At 40.3% G+C, this 12,399-nt stretch overlaps 1 protein-coding gene across 1 annotated transcript; it reads left to right on the top strand.

The window, feature by feature from the left end:
- Positions 1 to 7,715: 7,715 nt before the first annotated feature.
- Positions 7,716 to 11,254, top strand: tmem9 (transmembrane protein 9). Its single transcript, XM_085394806.1, has 5 exons — positions 7,716 to 8,108; positions 9,415 to 9,506; positions 9,643 to 9,751; positions 9,980 to 10,111; positions 10,216 to 11,254. Exons 1-5 carry the CDS (start codon positions 8,016 to 8,018, stop codon positions 10,357 to 10,359), a joined length of 570 nt encoding a protein of 189 aa, XP_085250932.1. The 5' UTR covers positions 7,716 to 8,015; the 3' UTR covers positions 10,360 to 11,254.
- Positions 11,255 to 12,399: the final 1,145 nt, after the last annotated feature.

The following is a 12,399-nucleotide window of genomic DNA, read 5'->3' on the forward strand; positions in this document are numbered from 1 at the left end:
AATGGGGTGTACAGATAGGATGTGTCCAGTTCAGGTCCCTGGTGGAGGTTTTCAAGTGGCTGGGTGCTCTGTCTGTCCTGTCAGCCCTGAGCAAACACCCCATCCTAAAAGGGAAGGAGGGAAAAAAGCTCTCAGATAGCATCACACACGGCTGGCCAGGGCCTCACTAGTAGTCCACTTGTCTGCTCTCCCCTCCGCCGAGCCTTCGCAAGAGATGGGAGGAATACTAAGAGAGCAGGCATAGATTTTCTGCTGGAGTGGGGGCGGGGGGGTGGAGTTGTGGAGAATGAGAGGAAGGCTGCTGGTGGGTGGTGGGCTTGACTGCCCACATCAAACTCCCCTCCTTTTCTCTCACCCCTCTCCCTTTCTCCTCCTCTCCTTCTCATCTGCCTGACTCTGGAGGGACCCTGTGTTTGTCAGCCAGGCAGTGGAGCGTCTCCCTCTAACCCCACCTCCTCCTGGTTCTCTGTCTTTTCCCTTTTCTTTCGCAGTTTCGCTCTCACTCTATAAACCTCCACCTCTCGCTTACCCCGTTTCCCTTGTCTTTTCACCATCCCTGTTTTCTGTTTTCCTCACGTCTGGTAAACAGCCTCTCTACTCCTCCATTAAAAGAAGGCCTGCGATGAAGTCTATAAAGACCAGAAAGGGAATGAGATATGACAGAGGCTGTTAAATAGGGTGGGCTAACTCAGTTTCACCTAAGGGAGTTAAAGAAAAACACTGAAAACAATCACTTTATGCTTAATATTAAGGAATCCCATTAAGGAAATTTTGGATGTAGAGCCCTTTACTGCCCTGACTGCAAATTAAGTCGCACTCAATCAATTCTGCACATGAGAATCTATTTTTCAGGTTTCATCTGTAAGTGTACTAGTGCACATGTGAAAAGAAATGGTAGAAATCCTTTAGTGCTTGCTTGATAAACAGAAGTTTTTTAAGCATATTAAGTTCATTTTACTATTTCATTAAAAATTTTAGCTCATTTTGAATTTGACGGCAGTAACGTATCTCAAAAAGGTTGGGACAGGGTCGTGTTTGCCACTGTGTAGCATCCTATTTTCTTTTAATAACAGCCCATAAACATCTGGGAGCTGATGAGAGCAGCTGCTGGATTTTGACAGGGTACCTTTGCCCCATTCCTGCCTGATTAGGATTCTAGCTGCTCGACAGTGCGGGTCTTCTTTGTCATATCATTCATAAAATGGTATGTTTTCTCAGTTTAAACATTTGATATGTTTTCTATGGGTTTGTGAGATTTGTGAATCCTTGCATTCTGTTTTTATTTATATTGTTCAGAAATCTCCACATTTTCAGATCAGCGTTTGTAACTTAACTGCAGACATTTCAGGTTGACTCCAGGCGTCTGTTTGGCTTTTAAAAGCTAGATCGAGCTCCAAACCTACATCACGCTGATCAAACATTGGATTTGTACATTATGAAGAAACACATTACATTATGTCGGGATGAAATATTATTTTATATTCATAATCTATGTTACTATGCATAATCCTTATTATTACTGTTTCACCATCTATGATTTATCATTGTTATCATTTCATTGACACATTTATTGAAACTGGTGAGGTTATATTAAAGTCTGTATTTCAGGTGTTAGCATAAGCACATAATCTTTCATTGCAGGTGCAACTGTAACATGTTATACACATATTGCATAAGTAAAGGGTTGAAGCTTGGTCAAGTTAATTAATGGTTTGAAGCTACGGGCAGCGCGATGTCTGGCCGATCAATGGAGCAAAGTTCAAGCTGGAAGGATTGCTTATATATATATATATACAATTTAACAAATGTTTTCTATGATTGTTTAAGAAAGGAAATAAAGGCCGTGTGCCCTGTGCTGTGGATGTTTGCCTGGTAACAGGTGATGTAGAGGAAGGTCATGCACTTAGATTAACGACACAGACACATAGCCTGTCTGGGTGAAAGGATTGCAAGTGTTGTTTAAGTCTAGACAAGTAGAACAACAGGATGCATCTGGAGGAACTGAAAGAGGAACTGTTCTGTTTTAGTGACGCGAGGTACTGGTCATCATAAGTATAAATATTACAACCACCTATTGTTAGGGGGGAGATGGAGTCTGATGTTTTACAGAGTCTATCTTCACCACATATATGTGTTTTAATAAAATAATATGTGTTGACCCACTATGGACTTTCAGTCGTATGTCTCTTCCTCAAAATTCGAACCGCGACAATTACTTTCCTATTTTTGAAATATTTAATTGATTTCTGTCATTTCCTGCACTGACCCTACACCATCCTACATTTCCAACAGTCAAGATGACTGAATTTTATTTTTGTATGTAGTAAGGCACTGAAAAGTAAAGCTAAAACACAGTTTATGTAAATCTATCTTTAGATCATAGCTGCAGAACTCACTGCCAAAGGCTTCACAATATCATGAAATGTTTCTTCTTCAACAGTGAGTTTTGTGGGTCACATGAGAAGCATTTCTGTAATTGTTAATGTCATAATAAACCTAATATGCTTCCACTGTACTGGTGTGAAAGGAGAAATCTAAAACCAAATCAGTCTATACTAATAAAATTTGAGGCAAATTAAAGAAAACTATGTGCTCAACAATGTGCAGACACTTAACATATATAGCTTTAAATGTAACTTACTTAGCGCATGTCTCATTTTCCTTACTGTCACCTTCCTCCATCTTATCTTATTCCTTTACTCCTCTCTCTCTGCTCCTGCCGCCGTCTCTGGACGAGTCATCCAGAGCTCGCTCCATGTGTGTTGAGATTAGTGGTAGAGTGTGGGGCTCTATTGATTTCTGAAGCTGTGAGATGACAAGTTTGATTCTATATCACAGGGTTTACGTCTGATTTGTTCCGGGCAGAAAGCACCAAACAAGTTACTCAACCTGTGAAGACATTTTTACTTTATATCGTTTATGTCTCGAGAATAGTTTTGTTTGTGTATGTGAAAGTGTCAGTGGCAGTCCGTCGTGGCGCACCACTGAGCTGCCAGGTCAGATTGCAACAAATGCCGAAACAAAGGAAGATGACTCACGGTGACATTTGGCGAAGGAGGCCCCCTGTGGATGAAATCTATCATGCCTCCAGATGTGGCCTGCAGCTGGGGTAGGTAGATCACAGACTGACACAAGGAGATGGAGTAAGGGTGTGGCAATGTCTGTATCACCTCATTAGGGAAAACTTATCACACAGAAACCTCTGTCCCTACCGTTTGGAAGGAATGGAGTCTCCTTCCAAAGGAGCTGACAAAGTTTTCTGATCATGGAATCGCTTTGTCGGGGAAAAAAGGTTCTTGGTGACTTTTGGCTGTTTACCTTCCTCCTTCTGTTTTGAGCTTACTCTGAAAGAAGATCCACATCGATATCTATAGCTGTGCTTTTTGCTGACTGACGTGTGTGTTGTGTTTTGCTCGCTGACTTGATCGGCCAGGTGCCTAACATTTTTTATCTGTAAGGATTCTATGCATCGCTGGCTCTATAAATCAGTCTGGGGGGCCTTGTCACTTAAAGTAGACGTTAATAGCTGACAGTTTATTGACCGGCCTGCCTGTATTTGTTAAACCAGCAGGCTGTTTTTCCAAGACTACAACCTAAATTGCATCCTTATATACCAACAACAAACTTCCTTCCTCCCCCGCAGCTATTTATCTACCTTTCAATCCATGTCACCTTTCATTTCTTGCTATTGTTTTCAGCTGTCTGCTTGCCTGACCCCTGGTCTCCCTTGAAAGATGCGTGTGGATTTCTGGCAGCTTGCTGTTTTATTTATCTTTTTTGACCAATTCTGCAATTGGCCTATGAAGCTTTCTTTGAAGTTTCCCTGCATCTCTGCAACATCTTTTGCAACATCAAAGACAACACATTACACGGGGGCAGAGTTCAACCGAGAGCCACTGCAATTCAAGCATCATCGGCATGTTTCTCTTTTCTCCTTCTGCAGGGGTGCAGCACTGCTGAAGGAGAGGAATAGCGAGTGGTGGGCGGGTGAGTGTGGGGACAGCTTCCCTTCCTCCGTTTGTGTCCATCATGTGTCATGGCCGCTCTTGGCTTTCATGTTCTGTCTGGCTGAGTTTCCTGCTCCAGCAGTCTCTGTTTCCTTGCTGAAAATCGGTGTCCCTCAGAGGCAGGAGACACTCCCTCCTCTGCATCCATTTCAGCTCAGCTCAGCGTAGCCGGGGCTCGGCTCTCACCTTGCTGACACCAGCTCCTCAGCAGACACCTTTCCCCCTGCATGGGCTCAGCTGGCTGACAGGCAGCTGTCCGTACAGATAAAGCAGAGCAGGGCACACACTGTACTCTGAGTCACCATCACTGCTTACTGCTGTAACACCTTTGCTATTGACACCTCTTTTGGTTACAACATTTCTCTAGCAAGCATCTCACGCTACCTCCAAAAAAGCAACATCACTGAAACTGATAACAGGCGATTTTTATCTTCTATCTCTGACTGAAGATCACACAGAGCTTTTTTTATTTAAAAAAAAACATCCTGTAATTTAATAATTCTTTGATATTTTTTTTTCCTGTAACTTCAACAGGATCAAACTAAACACAAAAAATGACAAGTATATTTCACATGTGGTCAATATTTAGACCTAATGCAGGGGACTTTGAGTGAAACACCTAAGAAGTAGTCTTTGTTTGATTACCATGGGAAAGAAAAATTCAATTCCAGGGGCCCAAAACAAGCCAGTGGCTGATGAAGACAAATGTGCAAACACATGTTGGCAGAATTGCTTTTTGGTTGACTGTGATCGGCTACGCTCAGGAGGGCGGAACCAGGAGTTGTGATTTATAGTTTTGCGCTGTCCCTGGATCACCACTGTCTGCTACCTCCCACTACTGTAATTACCACGTGTGTCCATTAGAATAGTCCTACTGCCCACAATGCATCACCTCAGCGGAGAGGAGAGATATCGCTTCAGAGATAGTCTTGTTATTCAAACAGTGTTCTCTCCAAAAGCATGATACAGAGGAGGGCAAAAAGACACTGCAGATGATGTGATAAAGGTCAAAAAGAAACATACTGAAAGGTTGAGGGGTGTATTGAAAATGCTAGATTAAGGACAAAAACCTGTAGATCCTATAGGTGAGTCATATAAGGTAGGTATTTATCTACAGTGCTGCTGCAGCTGTTTAGCTAATAATTAATTGGTTTTATGTAGCTCTATCTTTGAATTTCACAATATATTTTCTCTTGTTTTATTTTATATGCCCTATATCGTATCCACATTGCTCCAGATCCAAGTCTGCTTTGACTAACGTCTGCTGGTCGAGTTTGCTTTGCCTTGGGCCTTATAGCATCTCCTAGTGGGCAAAGTGCCTGATGCTTTCAGGTCCCTGGAAAATGAACGCTTTGAATAATGTGATTCAGTCAATACTTTCAGGTACCTTGACAAGTAAGAGAACTTGACACCCTCTGATGTTGTTTATGAGTTGAATTTCTCTGCAGTGTTTCCATTATGGATCATTTCCCTTTGCTGTTTTATAGTCAGGCTGCGTTCGCAGTTCACCGGCTAAAGACTTTGTCAAAATATTTGTATCTGCCCGCATCAATTACAGTGCTTTTTTTTTTAGTTGAGTGGTAATAAACCACTTTACATAAACAACTACATTCATTTTTCTTTCCTAAATGAATATTTTTTTTACCAAGTCTACCCAAAGAAGAACTGAATCTTTTCCTTTCTTTTTCTTAAAAAGTCTGAACTGATAATGAGACCTGGCACTAGGCTCTGGTCAGTGTCATTTATGCTGTAATTGGCCTGGGGATTAAAGGGCAGCCATGCATCAGAGAAGATGAGAACTAAGTGGCTTACAATGACAGAAGTGAGAGAATGAAATATATTATAGACAGCTCGCACAAATCACCATCTAAAGCGTTTATTAGTCCAATTATGACGGAGATCATTACACGAATGAAGAAGTACATGCATGAGTTCATGAAGTAATCAATTGAGGAATCAATTAAAAACCAAAACACACTTAAAGCATTCAGAACTAACTTGCCAAGTGTATCAACAGCAAAAGGTCATTGACAGCATAAAAGACATCACCAGCCTAATATTGTCTGGGTGAAAGGTTTTCTCCACATAATCCGACCAGTTCTTGTCTTTTCATAAAACTAAACCTGCTCACTGTAAATAAAAATAAAACAGCAAAATTTAAATTTCTGACAAACATAAATGCCCGTGAAATATCACCTGTTAACTCCCACCCAAGAAAACAGCATCGTGGTTGGCATCTTTCAGTAAAAGAGTGGAAATCTTTTTTAATGTGTTGTTTTTTAAAGGAAGAATTTGAAAATAAGTAATTTGTACAGCATGAAAAAATGAGTACAAATATGGATTTCAGGGATTTCTTCTGTTGTCTGTGTATTTGTTTCACATGATTAAGTCTCCCATCACTCATTTTAGGCGTACAAATAGCTCAACAACAACCTTGTAGGCAGACATAAACTGACTGAGTTCACGTCCTTTGTGAGACTGAAATCCCAGCACTCCAAATCTCCAAACTATATATAGAATAAACAAGTTCTTGGCAGCATTGCAGCTGATTTAAGTGGTTGAATCACAGGTCACACGAACGACAGTGTTTACACACAGACGGCGCTCTGTTGTTCACGCTGATATCGTAGCTTATTAGAGAAACAACCACGGTCTCGATTGATCTATATGACCGAAAGCTCAAGAGGTTCAGGCTGAATTTGTGAGTCATTGATTTCTGTGGCTTATTAAAGGTATGAGTAGCTTACTATACAGAGAGATGTGAAAGCAGGATTACCAGGAAATAGGGGTATTGATTGGGTCAAGAAGCTAAGACTCATATTTCAAATTCCAAAATGGAAACTGGATTTGACTCAAGAGCAGTGTTGAGTGAAACAATATAAAGCATCCTTGATTATTCTGGTCATTAAAAAAAAGATTAATAAAGGCTGCTTCATGTATATTATACATATGATTGCTATTTGGAATTATGCATCATTGATATATCTAATTTTTAGACACATTAATATTTAAACATTATTTTAATGTTGTAAGTGGTCAAAATGTAAACATTTCATAGCTGAATTGCTTATTCTATCATATGCAGTTCTGGAAATACCTACAGGCAGGTTAGAATTACCAGAGAACCTAACTCCATGCATGTCTTTGGACTGTGGGTGGAAGCTTAAGTACCCGGACAGATCCCCTCGCAAAGGCCACTCAAAAAGGCTCCAGACTGGATTCAAACCCAGGACCTTCTCGCTGTGTGGGGGCCGAACTAACCAAACTAAAACAAAACAAACAAACAAAAAACCACAGAAAACCCTCTGTTTCTCCAAAATATGCTGCATCTTCTTTTTCTTTCTGGTAGCTTCCATCATATTCAATAAAATGTGCAAAGCTTGTGACTTTTTGGTAACTTTCTTTGATGGGTATGACATCAGACAGGCTGACCTTTTTCCTTTTTCTGTCTATAATTAAAAAAAAAGTCTTCCCTTCATATGCAACTAGTAAAAGCCAGACTTTAGAAAAGCGCATGTCCTGCAGAACCAGTCAAAATGTGAGACACTGTCTAAAGATATGTGTGCGTTTGTATGTGGGGGTAAAATGCTGTGCAGTCCCACATAAAGAGGGACAGTAAGTGATTATAATGTAACCTGCTTGATAAATATGCATTTATTTTATTGTACTTCTTATCTTGTCCAGAAGGTGGCGCCGTCTCTGCGTCTTTGCTGTCGGATTGTTTTCTTCATGTGTGACGAGTCCGGAATAAGGAAGGACAAAATTCATTTGGCGATCTTTGCTCTAAACAAAGTGAGAGCACACTTTCAACCTGAATGCAACGCAGAAACAGACGTTTTCCTCACTCTCACAGCGGAAGTTACCGCGTTGCGAGCTTTGTTTCTTCAGTTTTTACGACATTTCGTGTCGTGGATTTCCTGCCTTGCAGTGCTAGCTAGCTGCTATATTTTGACAGAGCCTTGCTGCTGATCCTTCAGTCGTCGTGCCAGTTGTTTTGCCTTTGGGGAAATGTCGTGTGGTTGGGGAAGATCCTGGATGTTTGCTGCAGCCGCAGTGGTGACCGTGTTTCTGCTGGATGTTGTCGTTTTTGCTCGAGCTAAGGTAAAAGACCTGCTGGTACACAGAGGATCTGTGTTTGTGGATTAAATGTCATCAAGTATCGCTTTGTTTATGGGAAGATGTTCAGTAAACTGTGCTCAGTTTTATTCAGTGAAATATAAAGATTGTATAGTTAAATAACGAAATGTAAAATAATAGTTCAAGGGCGATATTGTCAGCACAATTATGCAATTACATCTACTTAAACAATACCTGTTTATGTTAGTCTTACATTATTTTATCTAAATAATGATTATCTTGATTAAAGTTTTTGTCAGAATTTTCCCAAGTGCTTTTTTAACTAAACAACATAAGAATTTTCTTTAGAGACTATAAATCAGTTTTATTTGCGCACAGAAAAACATTATTAGGGTAAATATTATTATAATATAATATTATCTCTCTGAAAGATTTCAAAGACTCTGGAAAGAAAACTCGTGAGAGATGTGTCTAAATACCCCTGAACCACTGCCAGGACACTCGTGAATTTCTTAGCCAAGTTGGGAATTGTAGTCTTAAAGAAGACAATCAACTAGAAGTAGGAATACACTGCGAGGTTGCAGACTAACACAAACTCCAGTTCTGCAGAAGAGACGCCTTCAAAGCAGACTGAAGTCTGCCAAGGTCAACCTGGAGAATGAGTGTGCATAGAAAGTGAGTCCTTTGGTCAGATGAGACAAAAGGGAAAAGGTGTACAACTCACTGGGAATCTCATTAAGGTAGAAGGTATCATAAAAGATGGATACGTGAAGTGTTTGAAAGAAAACATCAAGCAGTCAGCAGCAAAACTGGGTCTGGGTTATGCTTTATTTTTCAACACGATAATCACCCAAAACATGCGTCACTCCTGTGAAGAGCTGCCTCCAAAACACCACCGAATTTGGAGGCGTTTGAGAAATTGTCCTGGGATCACTCAGGAGGTGTGTGTGAGACTCGTTGGAAACTGCAAAAGTATAGTATCGTAGGCTAATAATTTTGGCTCTGGTATTTTTTGGCTAATGTGAAATAATTTTGTTTCTGTGCCCAAATTAAAATTATGTAAAAGAAAAGAAAAGCTGTGTTTTTAAACTTCTTGCACTGTCAAACAGCACTTAAATGCTCCAAAAGATAAAGTTTTCATAGAGGATCTCAAAATTTTGTCCTTATCTGTGTGTTTGTGCCATTTGACTTAGAATAACTTGAGTATATGTCAGAGTGTTTGTTTGTATAACTGCTTGTGTTAATAACAGAGAGACGTCTGAAGTGGTGCTGTGGGGGAAAGATGGGCTGAATCTGGGCCACTTTTACAAAAGTTCCTTAATTCTTGCAGAGCTTTGAGGATGTCCGCTGCAAATGCATCTGTCCGCCCTACAGAAACATTACCGGTCACATCTATAACAGAAATTTCTCCCAGAAAGATTGGTAAGAAGAATATTTTTATTTAGACTTTCATGGATTTTTAAAGAAAAGGCGTTACTCTTTCACTGCGCTAGTGTTTTTAGGGGTTTTCTTTCTCTTAGCTCAGTAGAAATGACAAACGTTTTCATGTTTTTCACAGCAACTGCCTGCATGTAGTGGAGCCCATGCCTGTTCCTGGCCATGATGTGGAAGCCTACTGTCTGCTTTGTGAGTGCAAGTATGAAGAACGAAGCAGCAACACAATTAAGGTACAACTGACTTTCTCTTGGATATGACGACATATCTTCCTCAGCTTTGATTCCCAAGCAAAGCGGGTTCATTGTGATTGTTTGTCATACAAGATGAGTCGTTGAAAATCTTGCAAAGCCTTTCTAGTTTATTGTTTGTTTGGTTTTTTTTTAAAGAAAAGATTTGTAAGAATAGTTTGCAAAGCTTATATGTTGGATTCAATGAGTTACTCTTGCTAAATATCGCAGGTGACCATCATCATTTACCTGTCAGTCGTGGGCGCCTTGCTGCTCTACATGCTCTTCCTGCTACTGGTTGATCCTCTTATCCGCAAGCATGACCCGTACACCCAGCCGCTGCACAATGAGGAAGACTCTGAGGTAACCATTCAAGAAGACAGCATCCAAGCACACTCCAGTGTATTTATTTGGGTTCTGTGGAGTTTAAAGTTCTTGATTTCAAACCGTCTCTGGTTTGTGTTCAGGAGATGCGTCCGCAGGCAGAGAGCAGCAGCCAGGCCAGAGGAAACACGGTGCTGGAGCGGGTTGAGGGAGCACAGCAGCGCTGGAAAAAGCAGGTCCAGGAGCAGCGCAAAACGGTCTTTGACCGCCACAAGTTGTTAAGTTAAACCTTAAGGCTGACCTTAACGCCAAGTTTAGAGTGCGTAACCTTCCTGGGCCGTCTGCTATTACACCAGTGGCACTGTCACAAAACCTCTTGTCATTGCTGTGCACCGCATCTGCCGAATTAATATTTAAACATTACACATCTACTACGACAATGTTTAAACTTGGTTTATTTACTAGATGTAAAAACTTGAGATGGGCAAAGCTGCAGTTTAAAGAAAACTGATGCTTGAAGCACTGCTGAAGACCTAAAGTCATCTCAGCAAATCCTTTCAGCAAATTGCACATCAGTGCAGCTTTGAATGTCTTAATAAAATAATAACTTTTCCCATTTTGCACTGGCTGTCAAAAGCATTTCAGCTTATTGTGTGTTAATATTTATAATTGTTTTTCCTTCAAGCATAATTTATGATGTGATCTCAGAATAAGCTAACTTAATTAGGACTGCTCTGTCTATACAGTTGCAATGCTGTTGCTATTGTTTTGGCACTAATTATTTATTGGTATTTAAATCTGGATGAATTTAATGTATGATTGTTGATTTTGGACTTTGTATACTCACATCTGAGCAGCGCCCCACTCTGTGCCTTTTCTCTCTTTGTGTGGGAGATCGTGTTTCTCCCAACTTTACAGCTTTCTAAAAATAACAGACGGAAAGGTCAACTAAGAAATTTCACCCATTGTTAACTAGTGCTTGCATTTGTATTAATTTTATTCTTACATTTTCTGACTGAACCCAGCACCATAGCCATGTGTGGGGTTTTTTTGTTTGTTTTTTTTGTTGTTGTTTTTTCTGCAGCACAATTTGACGTAACACTCTTTTCATGCAAAGAGAGAAAAAGAAAAGGAGGCATTTATCAGAGTTTTAAAGGGACTCTCAGAAAAATCACAGGAGAATGCATTAAACCACTAAAGCTGATGATAATGTGGCAGAATCCAGATGCTTCGTGGCTTCAGGGCCTTGTGTGCATCATTATCTGTCAGTGAATTCCTGCTCGCATCCTATTACTGAAGCTCCCAGTTGGGAAATTATTAGTACAGCAAAAACAGGCACACTGGTTTGCATTACTGTACCTCATACACAGTATGATCTACTGAAGTTTATTGGTTTCTAATTTATCTTTTTAATTGATTTTTGATTAGTTGATTTGTAATTACTGTTTAATATCCCTTCTGTCAATGTATTATATGCATCTCTGGCCTAAGTGTGCTATAGAACCATATGTTTAGCTTGATGTGAAATAATAAAGGAAAATTCCTCAAAAAAAAGGTTTTGGAATTTCTTTCTCCTGCAGTTACTTTTCTCCTTTCATATCTGCTGTTCCTGTTAATGGCGCTAGAGGGCGACAAAGTACACAGTAAGTGCGCGTTCTTGCACTGGTCTGTGGTGCTTGAAGATTGCTCACATGTTGAGTGGTTTTCAGCTGCTGGGAAAACAGTCACCTGTGGCATGTTTAAGACATTTTGCCAGTTTGAAAAGGTGTTTTGAAATGTGTAACTACAAACGTCCTGGTTTGGGAATTACATGTTTTGAAACAGCACTGCTTCTACCGACTGTTTTAAGGGTTGGTGATTGGTGGGCTGGTTGACTTTCATTTAAATTGTTTGGTTATGAACATTAACACTAAATAATTTGGTCACAGTGAATGTTACCGAGTATTGTGAGGCGCTTACAGCGGTTAGGGTGGGCTTACGGATACCTATTGTTCATTATTCCTTTAAATACCAGCCTTCAGTTATTATTTAGAAATGCCAAAAAGCTGCATTATAGTGGGTTTTTTTTTTTAATAACTACAAGTCTGTGTACTACTTATGAATCCTAAATACGAGGTTGACATTAAAGTAAAACACACACACACACACACATATATACACATACACAAACAAAATCACACAAAGACACACAGTCGTCCCCCCCCCCCCCCCCCCCCCCTCACTCTACCCTTATAATCATCCCCAAGCATGGCCTGCTGGTGGTTCATAATCTAAATTTAAACTATACCAAGGCCAACTGCTCCTCCAGTCACTCTGGGCTCCTGCTG

This window comes from Rhamphochromis longiceps, linkage group LG20 (genome assembly GCF_057381845.1).
Source record: "Rhamphochromis longiceps isolate RC_006_pf linkage group LG20, R_longiceps_female_GT1.1, whole genome shotgun sequence".
Taxonomy (NCBI): domain Eukaryota; kingdom Metazoa; phylum Chordata; class Actinopteri; order Cichliformes; family Cichlidae; genus Rhamphochromis; species Rhamphochromis longiceps.

Excerpts from the sequence above, each read along its gene's own strand:
- tmem9 (XM_085394806.1), top strand. The coding sequence starts at position 8,016 with ATGTCGTGTGGTTGGGGAAGATCCTGGATGTTTGCTGCAGCCGCAGTG. Across the intron at positions 8,109-9,414 it reads TCGTTTTTGCTCGAGCTAAG|AGCTTTGAGGATGTCCGCTG; the intron begins GTAAAAGACCTG and ends TAATTCTTGCAG. Across the intron at positions 10,112-10,215 it reads ACAATGAGGAAGACTCTGAG|GAGATGCGTCCGCAGGCAGA; the intron begins GTAACCATTCAA and ends GTTTGTGTTCAG.